Genomic DNA, 19,801 nt, shown 5'->3' on the forward strand with positions numbered 1-19,801 from the left:
CTTTAGGATAGTTAAACATATCATGATGTTCAGTACAGAAAGCACAAACTTGGATGTTTTCCAGTGGGCAGTCTTTTACTGCATGTTTCTTCCGGCATTTTGGGCAGAAGATAGCCATTATCTGATCTTCATCTTCTTGTTTCTTCTTAGCTTTTAAAGTGTCAATTTGGTTCCCTAGAGTGCTTAACAGATCTGTTTTAAACTCTTCTAAAAGATTCCCTATTTCAGCCCTTGTGACACTTGCAGAGGAAGATTTTGTGACATTGGATGATAGGGTTTTCTTTCCCATTTTAGCTTTACTCCTTGAATACTTTTCGCACAACTCAGCGATTTCTTCAAAGGGTAAGGTAGAAATGTCACCTTTGCCCATCAAGTTAAGATCATCCATGTATTCCTCTCGGATACCTTTCAAGAATATTGTGCGGATCAGATCAAGAGGCATAGTTTGATGTTTGGATTTTTGTAAGTTGTAGACAAACCGTTCTAAGTATTCCTCTAAGGTTTCATCCTCTTGCTGGCTCATTCTAAAGATATCATCTTTAGAATCTTTGGATCTGCAATAAGGCTGATATTTCCTTAGAAATATTCTCCTCATGCCATCCCAATCAACTATAGCATGCTCACCAAGCCTCATGAACCATGTTAAGGTTGATGCCTTTAATGTCGCTGGAAAGAGTCTAAGCCTATGGGCATCATCTGTATAGCCATATGTTCGACATACAATGTCAAACTCGAACAAGAATGAGTCTGGATCTTCCGAAGCCATACCATAGAAGTTTGGTAGCACGGATGGGGGTATGTTTTTCATTTTGATCTCATCATCTTCCTGTGGTTCATGTATACGAAACTTAAAAGTTGACTCCTCTTCATCTCCCTTCCCTTGATGTGGTACTAATCCAGCTCCTTCCTCAGCCATTCTAATAGGTCTCTCTGTGTCAGTGTCACTTGTTTGATAGAGGAGATTAAAGAAAGATTGTTCGGTCACTGTGCTACTTTCTCCTTGTGTGGAAGATCTAGGAAAGTGCTTCTTCTGCGATTTATGTGTGAATAAAGTTTGCCTTTCGATAAGAGTAAGTCTTTGTCCTGACTTTTGTTTTTCTTCTAATGCTTGGATGACTTCCTCAGCTGGTGTTGTATTCCCTAAAGAGTCTGCTCCTGATGATGATGGGTTAGTTTTTAGATGGTGGGGGTTTTTTACAAATCTACCCTGACTGTCTCTAAATCTAGGCATAAATGAACATGATTTCTAACTGTGTTTTTGTTTGTTTTTGTTTATTGAATTTTTTTCTTTTTAAATCCTTTAAGTACGCCTCCCCGGCAACGGCGCCAAAATGTAGTGTCCTATCTAGGGTGCTAGACTAGGCTATATTTATTATCGACCAGGATGCGTAGACTTAGAGGCATGCGTCTAAAGTATATAGACAAAAAGGATTATTAGCTAAGTGGTTATGATGGCAGGTCACAGGACTTCTTTACGGAAGACTGAGGTATGTTACCTATCACCCAAACACTTAGGTCACTCAGTTAATCTACCTAATTACCACACTGTCACTCAATTCATTTATCAAATTAAAACACTGTGTATCACTTCAAACCAAGATTCCAATCCCCTTACAGAGACACCATGCACGAAACCCATGTTTAACAAATACCCAACATTCACTAATATTCATGCAATCTAAAGACATCTGGAAATTATAAACATACTTTGAAATGAAAGCAGAGTTCATAACATTTCTTTAGAGGACAACAGAGGATCGAATCCCTTACAGGATACGATTCACGATCCCAATGATGAACTGTTCAAGCGATATCACAAACATAAACCATACGCATTCGATTGAAATCAACAACCAATCTTAACTATTGAAATCGAAAACCAATCTTAATTACTGTGCATGTCATGTAATACCCTAAGTTGCGAATGAAAAGGAAATAACAGTATACCAGTTTAACGCAGGGCCCGTCCACGTTCCAGAGGTATACTGGATTGTGTCCAACCGATTATCAAATCAACGCAACAAGACAAAGATCGTAACTGTAACTGTGTTCTTGATATTAAGTTCAAACTCTGCTTCAAACGATACAACGATCACTCCTGCCTTGATTACACAGGACTATATTTACATATGTTTTTTACAACCCTTACATTTCGAAAACGAATGTACATTCATGATATGGCTGTTGCCGCTTTTACCATGTCGAGATTTTTAAAATGTTTCTATCCTAAACTGATTTCAAAAAGGAACAAAACTAAATCAATTTAGAATGCTTTGCTGTTGCTGCCTTTGTCGCCAACATGCTATACTTTGACCATTGTTGACCGCGCATGTAGGAAGGTCGATTCTGTTGTAGGATAGGTATTCGTCCATGCTTGGACATTCTACTTTTCATCCCTACCCTTCGTTCTAGCCCAGCTGTCATGCCACATGTCAAACAATGAAGCAATTACAGGATGTTGGAATTTCCTGTAGCTATTTTACCAAAAATCCCTAATTCTTTAACATAAAACTCCTAAATCAATTTCAATGCATTTTAATAACTATAGGACTATTATCTAATCAATTTCCAAGGGTTCTAAGAGATATATGATGGAAAGAAGTAGGCAAATGATACGTTTTAGGAGGAAAAAGGAGGTCATAGGATGGTACCAACACAAGTCGTACTATCTATTATTCAGATGGAAAATCTATCATTCTTCTTGGTTGAACTGTGTTTGCTTCAGTACATAATGAGCAAGTACAATCCATAAAATTTGTGTTAAGGGTTTTGAACACTTATCCGCTATGGAAGGCTTGTTTGTTGATGTGGTTTTTGAAATATTCAATGTATTTTTTAAGTTGTTTGTGCAAGCGTTTTCCATAACAGTAGTGAAGGCTTATCTGGATCTCAAAATATTGTGCATAGGTGATGCTTTTCCCTCCTCTAGTTAGTTCGTTCTTGTTTATTGTGTGTTTTTACAAACATTTTGCAATATGGTCCAATTTTTATCGTTTTTGATAATATATCTCATGTATTTGATACTTGTAGACCTTTAATCCATAAAAAACAGCCCAAAAATCTCAGAAATAGACACCTATAAATATAAACTAGTCATCAAATTTCAAGGAATATTTTTTCATGGGGCTGAAATCCTATTAAAATTTGGAAGAAAATGCATATTTTCATATTTATGAGATGTATACTTTGTTTACTGAACTAGATTTGTATGTGTTCATATTGAAATCTTGTTACTACGTTTCAAATTGCGAGAAGCTTGATGGCTAAATGTTGTTTGCTTTATGATCCTTAGTTACCATTTGTGAAGTGTTTTAAGTAACTGGTTGCGGCTGATGTTATGTTGGATCCTTTATCGAAGGTTCTTAATGTAGGTTCTGATTATAGCCACTGTGATAACTTGCCAAGTACCGAAGGGACCGTCACATGCTCTGCATAATACTTGGTGTGCACCTCAATTTTCAATTCCATTATGGCATTAGCTGGGAATATCAATGTAATATTTAAATTCTAAATACTGGACAACCAGACATTATGTTTATTTTATCAGCATTTTGTATCTTAAAATGTAGTTTTTCATCGTTGTTTTATATATATTATGATATTAGTTTTCATTATTTTGTTTTATATTTTGTAGTACTATGATGTTCGGAAGGAGTGCAATGGTGGCATGTGCTATGATTTTTCAAATATGGAGAATTACTTAAACCAGGGTTTTGTTAGGGATGCCCTGGGGGTTGGCAGCCAAAAATTTGTCTCTTGTAGCCCCTTGGTTTATGAAGCTATGCTTACTGACTCGATGTGGAATATGGAAGTTGGCATTCCAACACTCTTGGAGGATGGTGTTAAGTTGCTAGTTTATGCAAGAGAATATGATCTCATTTGCAATTGGTTACGTAATGATACTGTATACATATAACATATTGTTTTTGTTTTGGAGAATGACTTTATGATTTAGGTGTTAAGTTTGTTATTAACTTATTTGCAGTTGTGTTTTTCAGGCCTGTCAGTCTAATCTTCAAAATTGAAAAGTTAATTGTTCAAATTATGTGTCTTTCAGGCAATTCAAGATGGGTGAATTCCATGGATTGGTCTGGAAGTGAGAATTTCAAGAAGGCACCTACAAAATCCTTCCTTGTAGACGATAAGGAATCAGGTTTAATAACCAGTTATGGACCACTCAGTTTTCTCAAGGTAAAAGGCACTCGATGATCATCTTTGATTTCGTTGTACAAGTAGATAATTTCTTCCTTACGTAATCTTCTATTTTGCTGCACCAGGTTCATGATGCAGGTCATATGGTCCCAATGGATCAACCAAAAGTAGCCTTGGAGATGTTAAAATGCTGGACACAAGGAAGTATTACTGACGACAATTCTCAAATTTTAAAGACAGTGATGGAGATGCCAGAGAAGAATTTCGAGAGTTAGTTATCTGCTTAACTAGGAGAATTGATCTCTTCACCTAGATTAATGTAAATATTTCTGGATTTGCAGTAGTGTGCATCCCCAAAGATGTGTATTTTCTGATTTGGCAAAATAATTGTGCATTGGGACCATCAGTCTTGCTAACTTGTGTCAAATCTTTTGATGGCCACTTTTTAACTGTATAGAAATAGTGCTTCTTATTGCTTACCAAGCCTTGCGGAATTATGATTATACACGGTGTTAAAGTTATATTCAAGAACATGAATAGTATGTCTTGTGTTCTTATTCCAGCATGTTCTGATGTCCTAATGGATGAAAGAAATTGTAAATTGGATGAAAGAAATTGTAAAAATATTTGGTTAGAGTCTCAGGGAATTCAAAGCATGATGCTCTTAGCCTACATTCAATTTTATTGACAATGACATGAAAACATTTATGTTGTTTGCAATCATACAACGGATGCTAGTATTATCTACTTATATTTGAATTGGAGGCTATGTGGTTTGGCTATGTTTCACTTCTCGTTCGTTCTATTATTTTATTGTTGAATATGCATGTTTCCACTTTTTGCCTCTTATCCCTTTATAAGCCTCTTGGACATTAAGTGCTTGGCATGGCAAGATATGTCCATAAAGCGCATGGACTATCTACAGTCCATCAATGCTTGCTGATGTTGTTGTCTACACTCCTCGATGCACTTTGAGGAAGGATCCATGTTGGAACAAAACACTTACCCTTCATACAAGCTACTCTGAAGAAGACGTGAAGTAAGCCTTAAAAATTTTGAAGCATCATGCTTTTACTGATTTTACCCTTCTAAAGAAATCCTACTCCTAGACATTTTAGATTTCTTCATCAATTACAGGTAGGCATTGTTGATCAGCTACATCCAGAACATTGTGTCTTGATCAACTATATGTTGGAACTCAGCTACTAACACCCTGTATGAATTGAATCTTTATCTAATACTAATGTGCATACTAAGCGTCTGGAGGCATACGCACATTTTGTTAACTCTGTACATTGAGGTAATAACATTTATGTGCATTGTTCCAGGGAATGTGCGTATTTCATGGTTGATTTTCACCTAAATACGAGAGGAAATAAGCTGAGAGCTGTTCATAAGAAGTATTCAGATCGTCGTAGCAAGTCTATCTTTTAGCAAATCTCATAATTTTAGAATGAGATTGCATCACATGACGTCGACTGACATAATACATTTTAAATGGTCTTTTTTGGATTGCAGAACTGATGCTTATGGGATTCATCTAGTTTCTACTGACCACTGGAGAGAAGCCCATTTCTAAGATTTGTATACCGAAAGGAATGGATTATAGTATGCTTCCATGTCAAAAGGAATAATCAATGGCTCCTGCTATTGATCATTGTTTTGAGGTGGACACCAAACTCTATGTTGTGTATTCGAATTTCCCAATGCTATTAGATGTTACTTAGATCGTGTTAGTCCATTTGATATGATTCAAGATATTTATGATAGTTTGATAATTATTCATTCCCTCTTGATTCAAGGGTAAGTATCCTCTGGTCTCCCTCACTGGCATGAACCAGCTCCACTACTTCATCTTTATATTGGGAACTGTCCATGCATTATATAGTGTCCTAACAATCGCCCTAGCAAGAGAAAAAGTAAGTGCCATGGGAAATAACTAATCTTCTCTCATGTCGTTCAGTTTAATTTTTTTCTTGGTTTGAATTTGCTTTCATATCTTCATGCATTCGAAACATCTTTAACTCAATAGTTTGAATTATGGACATTTATTTTTTTTTAAATAATTTTTTATATTCTCTAGAGAGACAATAGTTTGAATTATTGACATTTATTTTTTTTTAAATAATTTTTTATATTGTCTCTAGAGAGACAATAGTTTGAATTATGGACATTTATTTTTTTTAAAATAATTTTTTATATTGTCTCTAGAGAGACAATAGTTTGAATTATGGAATTGTCTCTAAAAAGACAAAAATGAAATTGTCTCTAAAGAGACACAAATGAAATTGTCTCTAGAGAGACAAATCAAATTGTCTTTATAGAGATTCTATATTGTCTTTATAGAGACAAATTTTTGAGACATTATATTTTGAGACACCCGCTTAGAGACAATATTTAAGACAATATTTGAGTTTCTTTTTGTCTTAAGTTAAGACATTTGACTCAAATATTGCCTTAAATATTGTCTTAAAACCGCCCTACATGTAGTAGTGATGATGAATATATTGCTACAAAGTTATTCAGCTTAAACGATACCAAAGAAAAGCCCGTTTTTAAACACGGATACAAAAGGTTTCTTTATAAGGTTCTCAATATATGGTCAGGTCTTTCAAATAAAGGTGGAAGAAGAAAGTTGAAAGAATGTCGTTCTTATTAGAAGAATCATGGCTGAGTGGTGCAAACTCCTTGTACCCGATCTATGCTTAAAATAAATAAAGTTGTTTTAAGTCAAAACCCACTTAAAACAACTTCAATGGTCAACGTCACTCACCTAAACCACCTTTATTTCCAATCCCTTCTCCAAATACGGCGCACTTTATTTATTTATTTATTTTTTTTGTTTTCCCAAAATTGAATTAATAAATGAGTGTTAATTTATTTATTTTAAGAGAAAAGGTGGTGTGTAGTTTTAATATTGAGAAATAGTTATATTTCCCATTAGTTTTATTTTTTTTCCTAAAATTGAATTAATAAATGAGTGTTAATTTATTTATTTTAAGAGATAAGGTGGTGTGGAGTTTTAATATTGAGAAATAGTTACATTTCCCATTAGTGGTCAAGGACATCTTTTGTATCCAAAAGTAATGAGTGCAGTTTATGCTTTAATTTGTGTGTTAATCGTTGGACATACTTGTGTTAGCCATACTACATTACTCTTTGAAGAATAATTAGATGATGGAGTCATTAATTGTGCACAAACATTGCTATTGTTGTATAAATCAATATGGTGATAGTGAAAAGATTTGTCTTACATACTTAGGTTTATATATGGAGAATAGTTGATACTTAAATGGTTTTTTTTGTTGTTGTTGTAAACTACGACATTTCTACTATCTACATCAAATTTAAAAATACATACTAAGAAACCTCAATCCACCCATATGGGAAACGGGATCTGTTGGTTCCTCTTCATCAAACTTTCAATACTGTTTTTCGTTCTACATACTGTCATGAAAAACTTGTAGGACATTAAACCTTTTTAATCCAAATGTTTCCAGAAACTGTTCTTTCAAAGATCTACTAAAAGACCTATCTTCACTACTGCTGATAAGACATGCAAAAGAATTTCCAAAAAACAGAGCAATAGTATCTAAATTCAAAAAAAGATAGTTAACAAGCCTCTCAATTCTCCGCGCTTCCCCTTTTGATTTCATTGTTGTCTTTGGTCTTTACCAGCTCCTTCAACATCTCCCGAATCTCCTTAATCTGTTCGTTCTGTTGACGCAATATACCTTCAACATTCGCCACCTCCTTCTTTGCTGCCAACGCTTCCTGAGCCATTTCCACCATTTCTGCCGCGACTTGCTCCATGGCCTTGGCCAAAAGATGCTTCAGGACCCAGTACGTGTGAAGAGCTCGACGGTATAGAGTTAATCTGCCTCTGGTGTTGCCTGGGTCAGGCATCTGGGTTGTCCATTCTTCCATCTCAGGGTCTGACGGTTCTTCCAGGACTCTGTTTTCCATAACTTCAATGATTTTTCGGATGTCTTCATTCGTTTCTTGATTGTAAGCCTGTTCTACCTCATGCACCGTCCTGCGGATAGATTTCCTTCCCCTTTTTCGCCTTCCCTGAGGCTGGTTCCCCTCCTCTTCGTTGTTTGCTTGCCGGGGTCGACCTCTGCCTCTTTGTTTGCGAGCTTTCCTTCTTCCGTCTGTTCTGCCTCGTTTAGCACCTTTGCTACTCTGTCCTGTTTCAAAAGTCTTACTCCGAAAACCCTCGTCCTGGTTAATCTCCATGCCTTCTGAGCTTTCGACTTCAATTTTTATTCTGCTCCGCTCAAATTGTCTGTCTCCCAATTCCTCCCGCTCTGCCTAGACTCCTTTATCCCAGCTTGCTGCCATCTTGATTTGTCTAAGGCGTTGATTTTGGTTCCTCTGCCAATTCTCTCCTTTCCTCACCACCTTCTTCAACTTCTTGCTGTCTTTCATCCTTCTCTTGTTCCGCCTTATAGATTTCTCGCCACCTTTCCGTTTATGATGAGTTTTTCCTCCACTTCCTTTCTCCCTTGTAACTTGAATGATGCTCTCTTCGGTGTTTTCCGATATTTGTTTTGGATTGCGTACCTGCTTCTCTGAATTATCATTAATTGCTATAGTCAGGGAGGTGTGGCCGCTGTCCTTCTGTCCTGTCTTTGCTGCCGAATACACCTGCCTTATCTTCCCGCTCCCGATCTTCACGGTTTTTTGATTACCATTATGTTGTTTCATGGTTATCATTGTCTATGAGTTGTTTTAAACTTTCCCATCTTGTCATCACTATTTGATTTGTCCAGCTGTCATCCACTTTCCCCATTAATTCCTTACTTCCCCAATTGGCCAAGCAATCCGCAGGCTTATTTCCTTCTCTCCTGACATGAGAGGTGATCTTGTATTCAATATCTTTCAATGTTTCTTCAATTTCTTGGACTATGCTTGCTGTTCTCCAACTTTTGACAACCTGCTACCACTGTTTCCCTTGTATTAATTTTCTAATGGTGTTTATGACCAGGGCTGAGTCACCTTCGATCTCTATCTTCCTATATCTGTTTCTTGTCGCAATTTTGAGGCCCTGATAAGCTGCCATAAATTCTTCTTCGTTATTACTCATTGTTCCTCCATGTTCTGCATAAATCCATTCTACATCTCCTTGTCTGTTTCTAAAGATTCCTCCATATCCCGCTGGACCTGGATTCCCCTTAGCCGCTCCATCAAAGTTAAGCTTGATAAACCCTTCCTGTGGCCTTCGGAAGACTGCAAGACTTTGGCCAGCGATAGGTTGTTGTTGCTTTGTTTTTTGTTGAAAGACCATCCCTTGTTCCAGGTTCAGCCTTTTTAGGATTTCTACTTCCTCCTCAGAGGTCTTCCAATCTTCCTCTGTCCAAATTTCTGCAAGGATTGATTCCCTGATTTGTCTCAGGGTCCTTTGCCAAACTTCTTCCAGAGTTGATATTTTCCCCTGGAAAATTCTTCCATTTCTCTCTTTCCAAATATTCCACACATTGAAACCTGCCACCATGTTCCAGGCTCTTCTTACCACCGAGCTTTTAAACTTTCCTTCTCCCCAATTACACAGAGTTTGTATGATATCCTGTGGATTTCATTCAATTGTTGAAAATAGATCTTTAGTCTTATCCCATTGGAATTGGGCCATTCTGCAACCATTTAGGAGGTGTTCCTGGTCTTCTTTGTCTTGGTTGCAGAGACAACATCTTGATGGGCCTGAGAATCCTCTTTTTTGGATTCGATCCCAGGTTAGAATACGTTTTCTCCCTACCAACCACACGAACATCTTTATCTTCGGCAACCATTTATTTTTCCAAAGTCTCCTCCATTTCTGCTCGTCTTCCCTCTGCTCTTGCTGGATTTTTATATTATATGCTTCCCTAATAGTGAAAGTTCCTTTAGTTTCTTTTCCCCATCGTAGAATATCATTGCCTCCTCTATTTTTTATTTTCATGGACTCTAATTCCTTACTGAACAAGGTTTTTTGGTCCTCCGTTGCATTCCTGTTCCAGTCTTCCATTGTTTTCCATTCCCTCCATTCTTCATTTTCTCTTCCTTCTATCCAATAATCTTTGACCCAAATGAGTTCTCTGTCCATCCCTGTTCTGTAGATATCTTGCATTCCCTGTAGATTAACCATTTTCTCCCTTTGCTACCACGCTTCCTCCCAAAATCTCGCATTCTGGCCCCCTCTGATTTCCCAAAATATATTTCCATCAACTAATTCTCTGCTTTGATTAGTCAGGTTCCATATGTCTGATCCTCATGGTGTTTCTTGTTTCCTTAATATTTCTTCAGGAGTTGATGGCATCTTATATTTTGCTGTCCATATTTCTTCCCACAGGTCCTTCCCTCCTTGCATCCATCTCCATCTTAATTTGGCTGCTAGAACTTGATTTAGGATAGATGGGTCCCTTAGACCTAGTCCGCCTTTTTCTTTTGGTTTGGTTAGGCTATCCCATGAGCAGAGTGCCCATTTCTTTTGTTGCTTAGGCCCTCCCCATAGGAATTTTCTGTATATTTCTATCAGCTTATTGCATATCCCTTTTGGTGCTGCCATTACTGATAATGGATATATCGAGATCGCCTGAATGGTTGATTTGAGCAAAACGACCCTTGCAGCAAGATTCAGAGTACGGAAAGACCAATTTTCTAGTCTTTTCATGATCTTTTCCAAAATGGGTTTCCAGTTTTCTATTTTAAGGGATGATGAGTCTGGCATAGTTCCTAAATACTTTGTTGGAAGCTCCCTTTTTCTATAGCCCAAGGTCCTGGTTAAATGGTTTTTGATGGGTTCCACTGTATTAAAATAGAACGTTCTTGATTTTTCATTTTACCTCCATACCTGAACCTTTCATAAACACCTCTAGAATTCTCTTTATCCTTCTCACCTCATTCAAGGATACTTTGCAGTATATCATGATGTCGTCCACGAACTGTTGGTGAGTGACAGTAGTATGATTGCCCCATAGTCTCAGCACCTGGATTTTCCCTTCTCTTAATTCTTTTTTGAAATATCTACCTAATCCTTCTGCTGCTATTATGAAGAGAAAGGGTGATAGGGGATCCCCTTGCCTAAGTCCTCTTGAAGCATTAAAAGTAGTAGATGGGGCTCCATTTAGCAGGATGGAGAAATTTGGTGTGGAGATCATGCTTAAGACCCACTTCACCCATCTGTCGCAGAATCCAAAGGCTTGAAGGATGGCTTCTAGATATCTCCAATTTAATCTGTCATAGGCTTTTGACAGATCTAATTTTATCAGCATTCCTTTTTCCTTTTTCATTTTCAATGTGTGGATTACTTCCTGGGCCACCACTAATCCATCCAGAATTTGTCTTCCTTCTACAAACCCAGTTTGTTCTGGGGATATTATGTTCGGGAGAATGGATTTCAGCCTCTGGGCCACCACTGATGCCACTATCTTATAGATAACATTACATAAAGCTATAGGGCGAAAGCCTTCAGCTTGATCCACTTGGGTAGTTTTAGGAATGAGATTTAGCAAGGTTGAGTTTATACCTGGCCATATTCTTTGATTGATTCTAGCTTCCTCCACCACTTCTAGGACTTCTTTAGTAAGGAAGTGCCATCCTGCTTGGTAGAATTCTACCGTGTACCCATCTGGCCTAGGGGCTTTGTTCCCTTTCATATTCCTAAATGTTTCCTCCACTTCTTCCATTGTAATTTTCCTCATCAGTGCCAAATTTTGTTCTCTGGTTACCAGTTTAGGAATCTCCTTGCTTATCTTCGTTATAGCCTCTGTTCTATTGAATTGAGTTTCATTTAGCAAATTTTTGAAATGATTAACCAAAACTTTTTCAGTTTCTTCATGCTGGAGGACACGCTGACCTTCTTGGTTTTTTATGGAGAAAATTCTGTTTCTTTGTCTATGTTGTATCATTGCTTTATGGAAGAACTTAGTATTCCTTTCCCCTTCTCTAAGCCACTGAAACCTTGACTTCTGTCTCCATAAGATCTCTTCTTGTTTCCTTCTCTCTTCTAGCTGATTTATTATAATTCCTTCTTCCTTTATTCTATCTTCCTGTATACCTTCTAGAATATCCATCTGTTGCAGCTCTTCCATTCTTTGCTCTAGGCGCCGTTTCTCTTTCAGTATATTTCCAAATTCTTCTTTATTCCACTTTTTTATTTTGTCTTTCAGATCCTTTAATTTGAGTTGGAAGGTGTGCATTTTATTTTTGCCTTTTTGTTCACTCTTCTTCCACCATTCTTCAAGTTTATCTATCAGCCCCTCATTTCTGAGCCAAAACGCTTCAAATCTAAAAGGTTTGTTATTTGGTCTTTGCTTGAGATCTATTTCCATTTTAATCGGCCAGTGATCCGATCCTGCAACCGGAAGAATTGTGGCTTCTATGAAAACATCTTTCATCATTATTTGTTCGGAAATTAGGAACCTGTCAAGTCGTGAAGAAATTTTATTAACTCCCCCTCTTCGGTTGTTCCAGGTATGGTTTCCATTTATAGTTTGAATATCAATCAGTCTCTGCTCCCTTATCATATCTCTGAACTGTTCCATGGCTTTATCCATTCTCCTTAGCCCTCCTCTTTTCTCCGCTAAGCTTTTAATAAGATTGAAATCCCCTCCTACTATCCACTGTCTTCCAGGGATTAGATTCCTCACTGCTTTTAGATTTTGCAGAAAGTTTTCCCGTTCGCCTTGGGTATGGGGTCCGTAAACCCCTGTTATAATAACCTCCTCTGTTGTTCCTATAATCTTTGCAGTTCCTGTTAGAATTCTTGGAAAGCTTATCCAATTAATTAATTGTATTTCTTCAGGGTTCCAAATTATTACCAAACCCCCCACACTCCCAATCGCATCCTGTCCCATCATTTCATATCTATTCTTGTTTCTATTCAGAATATCTCTCATTTTCTCAGTACTTATTTTTGTTTCTTGTACTATCATTATGCTAGGCTTATATTTTTTCAGTCTATCATTTAAATACCTCTGTTTGCCTCTACTGTTGAGGCCTCTTATGTTCTAGCTTGTGATGATCATCGCAAAAGTTTCGGAGGGGTTTGAAATACCTCTAAGAGAGGTATAACTCTTCCTGAATTAACTAAAATCTCTCCAACTTCTTGAATTGTTTCACTCATTGTTCTTCTACCTCTTTTTTTACCTCCCTTGCCAGTACTGCTCATTCCTAGATTTTGTGGTTCCTGCATCTCCATTTTCCCACCTCTTCGATCTTCAGTTATTCCTTTTTTCTCTTTGTATCTTTGAAAGGCCTCTTTGTACATCTGCTTCTGATCCTCTGGAATAAATATTTCATCGAGCCTCTTCCATTCCTGCAGGAGCTTCGTCATTACTTGTTCTTCTTCCTCTCCTTTCATTTTCTGTGGGTCTATTTCCATTCCTCGTTGATCCTCTTGGTTTTCTATTGTATCCTCTGTCCTCTCTTGACCTTTATCTACTTTCTCTGTCTCTTTATCTGCATTTTCCTTTATGACTTCCATTCCTTCTATTTCCTCATCTTCGTTCTCCTCTGTTTCTACTTCTTCATCCTGTAATATTTGGAACTTGTTTTGGGATTCTATAATATGGATTCCTTTTTGTTTGTCCGTCTGTGTCTTGTTGTTCCCTCTTTTTTCTTCCTCTGCACTTCTCTGAAGTCCTCATTCTCCTTTCCTGATTTCTTTGCCCCGTTTCTCCTCTCATTTTCTACTTCCTTTTCCTTTTCTGATAACGTGATAGGGCATTCTCGGTATAGATGTCCATACTCATGGCATCTTCTGCAACAAAAGGGAATGTGCTCGTAATCAATTGGTTGATGCCAAATCTCATCGTGATATTCCAACTCTATTGTGTCTGGAAGTGGCTCTGTTATGTTCATATACGCGCATATTCTTGCGTATGTTGTATATCTCCCCCTCTTTGTCGACTCTGCCACTTTCACAAAAGATCCTATTGCGTTACCTATACCCTCAAGGATCTCTGGGTCCCAGAATTCTGTTGGTAGGCCAAAGAGTCTGATCCATACCGGGGCTGCTAACATTCTTTCCTTATCTGGGTTGTAGCAGTCTACCGACTGTCTCATAAATAATCCAGCATTCTTCATGAAGTAGGGTCCTTCCTCAAAGATCCTTTCCCTGTCTTCTAGATTGGAAAATATGACTGTAAAAAATCCCTTCGCCCCGAGCTTTATTTCCACATGTCCTTTTGGTTTCCACCTTTGCTAGATCCATCTGAGAAGATCTTTCTCTGCTGGCCAGTATCCTACAAACTTACAGATCAAAGCATAATCCTTCATGTAACTTCTATATTTCTCTAATCTATTATGCGGTATTACGAACCTGGGTTTGTTCGTCGCCCTCGGCAGAAATTTACTTGTTTCTCCCATTCTCCTTTGCGTTCCTTCTACTGAGGTCTCTCCTTCATTTGTTCTGTCTCCTTCCTTCTGTCATTCCTTCCTCGCTTCTCTCGTTATCACTGCTTTGAAGGAGGGGATCTCCCCCCCTGCTCCGTTCCCATTTCTTTCCCTCAGATCTTGAGTTTCTAGTTACCCTCCAGACTTTTGGTTTTTGGCCTTTTCTTGCTCTAGTTCCTATACTTCTGATTCTCACACCTGTGTTCTCCCCTGGTGCACTGCTCCAGCGTTTGGTGGCCCTTCTACCCTATCTTTGACGAAACCCTCGCCTGCGAAACCCTCCGATACTTAAATGGTTTTTTAGGTTTATTTAATGTTGGTTTTGATTATTTCTTTTGAAGATGTTAATATTGTATTCGTATGGAATTCAAATTTGATAGATTATTTAACTTAAATGTATAAATTATAATAGTTCACACTTTTTTATTTATTTTTGGGAAGTTCATATTATATAGGGTCATAAATCTTAAAAGGATACAAAATCATAATTTTTTAAAATTTGTGTTGCTTATGTCCAAAAAGGGATCATAAATCTAAAAAGTAATTTGAATTTATCAATCATAGTATTTAAAAATAAATTAAGGTCATATGAATTTTTCTTCAACTAACGTATACACATATGCAACTTCACCTTTAAAAAGTCACACATACCTTCAAAATGTCCTTAAAAATATATGTGTAAAAAATGGTGAGTTTTTATCTCGACTCAATCATTATATGTTTTTCATCCACCTGAATGCTTTCACAAAAGAAAAATTGGAGTAACGAGCTCTTTGGATCATTTCTACTGAATTTGTCTATTTGGGGTATGAAATCATTTGGAAGTACATTGAGGGATAAAATGAGATTTTTAGTGTTAGAGTTTGATCCTAAACCACTGAAACCCATAGAACTATTCTACATTGTCATACCTTTCTAATGCCACAAGAATCACCATGATTGGAATCTGTATTGAAAAATTATGTCACCGAGAAGTTGAGTTTCCTATCTTGAAAACCATAATCATGTTCGCCCCTATTATTCATGCAATATGTGATTTCAATGTTATCATGATGAATAAGACTCTAAAAGTGTTAATATTGTAATTCTAGTTAAGAGTTGGAGTTAAACATAACTATTAGTAAGATATTGGGGTTGTTATGTAAGATTTCCTGTTGATTCACAAGCTCATACAATTTACTAAAGCACAAGACTAGAATGTAATTCTGCTTTCGACAAGTGGAAGCCAATAGATTGAGGAAAAAAATATGAACAAGAAGAAGAGAAATCAATGGCACATAGCACAATAAGCTTTGCTCACAAAAGACACTTCTCAAAACTCTGCCTATCTATATTGCATTAAATAAAAAATATGAGTGAAGCTAGTAAGCTTGTTCTCAAAATAACAATTATGCACAAGTATGCTCAACTATCTTCTTCACAAGCCCGCTCTTAGCCAACACTTAGCCAATTTACACTTCTTTACAAGCCCCTATTTCCTTGCACAATTCCTAGGATGAATAACATGTATTTAAAAGGAATTTATGCTTCCAAAACTGTGAATCCAAACATAGGTCCTTTTTTGATTGCATGGATGAAATTTACAACTCAGTAAATCATACAATTTATTGTACATTATGCCTACACCCTAGTCTCAACTGGTTCATTCTCTAAACTCACATGCATGAGTTTCTCATGAGGGAAAATTCAGTTAATCAGAGTAACACTTGTGGATGCACGAGTGCACCAATTAACTGTTAGTCCTCTATTAGTTACACAAATAGTTATAACTAATTTAACTGACCATAACTAAGTAAATTTAGTTATATAATTACAACTTAACTTAAACTCATACTGGACTCCTAAAATTTAGGGTGAACATATACATGACTTTCAAAAGACTTCCAACTCAAAATTCCTAAGTTAATTAAGTCAATTAAACTTAATTAACTATTTACAAGTTGTTATGAGAATATAATTCGATTTTAATTCTCGGTTTAATCCAAGGAAAAATTAAAATTGAATTTCTTGTTTCCATTTCTCAACACTACCTCTCAACAAGAAAGGGATTATGAGCTACCCCAATCCTGTCTTTGTGAAACTTGAATTTACATATTGAAAATTCCTTTGTCAAAATGTCATCATCTTGCTCCTCCATGGGAATGTACTCTAACAACATGTTCTGCCTCAATACACAATCTCGGAGATGATGATATCAGATATCAATATGCTTGGACCTATCATGGAAACCTAGATTTTTAGAGAGTTTGATACAACTCTGATTATCACAGTAAATCAATGTTGCGTCCATCTACTAACCAAACAGACCAAACATGATCTTCCTAATCTAGATGTGCTCACATGCTTCCTCACTTGCAACCATGTACTCGCAATCCTCCTTGCAAGATTTGATGACATGTTCATCATCCGTTTGCATGAGATCATGAACATAAAGCACAATGATCAATAACTTACCTTCCGCCACTATGTGGTACAGGATTGCATCCACTTCACTCTTCGTGAATCCCAACCCGGTGAAGTAGTTGTCTATCCTGTTGTACCAAGAATAGGTTCTTTCTTCAACCGATACAACGATCCCTTGAGATTACACACATACGATTCATGGTCAAAGTTTTCAAAACCTTCAAGCTACTCAATGTACACCTCTTCCTCAATTGGCGCACTAAGGAAGGTTGTCCTCACATCCATCTGATATATCTTCGAACTGATTTGCACTAATAGTGCTTATATAGATCTGATCAATGAGTACGTTGCTATAGGAGCAAAATTCTCATCATAGTCAATCCCCTCTACCTGTGAAAAGACACAGGCCAAAAATCTAGCCTTATGCTTCTCCACACTACCATCTTTAGCTTGTTTTACCTTGTAAAGAAAACCACAAACTTATCCATGGACTCGTGAAGGACATATCCTTGAGTCTCGGGACCACATAAAAAACACCGTTACGAACTATGGAGTAATACTCCTCCACCATGGCATCAACCCAAACCGGCTGTTGCACTGCTTCCTCAAAGGAATATGGCTTTGTCACAACACATCTGCTCATAAGAGCCATGTATATAGTGTTCCTATCATGTGACCTCCTATATGTGCGCTATGGTGTGGGCGATCCGATATTCTCTATTGCATCAGACAACAATCTATTTTCCTCTTTGGTGTGCTTTCTCCCATCTCTGGAAGAATCTGCCTGAGTGGATGTCTTCACTCCTGGATCCTGTACATGTGGTTGATCCACATCAATCTGAGGCTCCTGAACATCAGGAGCTAAAATTTCCTCAACCCCATGTAGCTGAAGCTCCCTCTCAAGGGAAACTCGCATGGACTTCTCCTCATTGATTCTAACATCCTCGCAAACCAATGTCATCCAACAGGTCGACAAGTACACTCGATAGCTCTGAGATGTATCAATGCACCCCAAAAATATCCCCAACTCTATTTTCAACTAAAGCTTATTTTGTGCATCTTTGGTCACATGGAAATATACCAATGACCCAAAATTCTTGAAGTGACCAACATCTCGCCTCGTTTTGGAATAAGCCTCCTCTAGTCTCTTCATCTCAAGAATCCTATGGAGGCTAGAGTTCTAAACATTAAACGTTGTGTTGCATGCCTCAACCCAATAGTGTACTGCGAGACCTTGATAATTTAACATCACCCTCGTTGCCTGTAAAATTCTTCTGTTATTCCTCTCAGCCACCCCATTCTAGTGAGCGTTATGGGGTGTCATCAACTCCTCTTTAATCCCTTCTGCTGCAGATAAATTCTTAAACTCGTTTGTGACATACTCACCACTATTATCACTCTGTAGACATTTAACCTTATCTCCCTACTCTCTCCATGGAATTATCCTCCAGTCTTGGGACCACCTCCAGAACAATGTTATGAACTATGGAGTCATACTCCTCCACCATGGCATAAGGACTATTATTATTTTGAGAAATAATAACATATAGACTAGTTCCACTAGCTAGTGTCATGAAAGTACATTGGTTTCGATAGCATACACACTAGGAGTAGGGGGTTTAGCACTCATACATCAAATCAGCCAATAGAACTTACATCCCTAACAAGACATTATGTAAAGAAGGAAAACTATAATATTTTTAAATATAAAATTAATTATCAGACAATTTTATATTGTTAGTAGTGTCTATGTAATTTAGTAGTAAACTTCTTAAGTAATTTTAATAAGTTCTAGCTATACACGTATGTGTATATATATAAGCATATAAATATACATATACATATATACATATAAAATATTATTTCCGTTCAACAATATATATCAATCAAATTTCTTGACTTCAATATTTCCCCGAAATAGATGTGAATAGAATGTTAATGCAACAATCAATGTCATTGGTGTCACATGAGCATTCATTTGAACATTTATTCTTATTTATAGAATCTTTAAAGTAAGGGTACTTGATAGAACACATAGAATAAAGGACAAGGTAGCTATGATCATCTTGTCAGATTCACATTTTTCTCTCGACGTTGAAATGAACTCATTAAGAAACAACTGGGTTATTTGACAATGTGATTTGGAGTAAATTTTCTCCAACAAAAATCCAAGCTACGACAAGTTCGATTAGGATGGATCCGAATGTAGGACTCCTCTTTCCCATGCACACAAATTTTTTTTTCCAAAGGCAATTATCACAAAACAAATTGTATATAGAACTTGTTTCTTGATAGTTGTAGCGAGGTGACGTTTTCTTGTGGTACCATGATACACAAATAGACAAAAGAGAAAATTGTTAGGATGACCCTTCTACCATGTTTTCTTCCACTTGTGCACCTCACTGCTATTTTGCTTCTTAACTAGTCCACATGTCTTTGTTTGTCAACCCACTTGGCCACACAAAAATGCCAAATTATCGTGCCACATGATAATTTCCTAGGCTTCCACGTCCTCTTATTCCACTAATGGAAATGAACCATCTCATCTCATGTCATGTCATCAATATGAAGAAAGGGGGAAGTCCAAGCTTTAGTTTTTCAAATGTTTTCTTTATAAAATATTTTAAGATCAGGATATAAATTATTTGTCAAAATAAATTTATGAGACTAGGCATGAAAATTATCATCTTGTGGACTGTGGAACCATTAGACATCTCTTGGAAACTCCCACGGAAAAACTATTAGGACATAAATATATGATACAATAAAGAGAAAAATTTAATCAATAGGCACAAAATTTTTATGTGTCGCCAAATATTTCTTATGGATCTCACTTTGAAACTTCTCCTGAAGCACTTTTGGGACAATTTTT

The 19,801-nt window shown here is 37.0% G+C and overlaps 1 protein-coding gene across 1 annotated transcript; it reads right to left on the bottom strand.

Annotated features, from left to right (window-relative positions):
• Positions 1 to 9,094: 9,094 nt before the first annotated feature.
• LOC149259048 (uncharacterized) lies at positions 9,095 to 9,649 on the bottom strand. The gene has a single exon (XM_089449064.1). The coding sequence runs from the start codon at positions 9,647 to 9,649 to the stop codon at positions 9,095 to 9,097; it is 555 nt and encodes a 184-aa protein (XP_089305190.1).
• Positions 9,650 to 19,801: the final 10,152 nt, after the last annotated feature.

This window comes from Pinus tabuliformis, chromosome 6, assembly GCF_031772625.1.
Source record: "Pinus tabuliformis cultivar Carrire ecotype Pingquan chromosome 6, CPIR1, whole genome shotgun sequence".
Classification (NCBI taxonomy): domain Eukaryota; kingdom Viridiplantae; phylum Streptophyta; class Pinopsida; order Pinales; family Pinaceae; genus Pinus; species Pinus tabuliformis.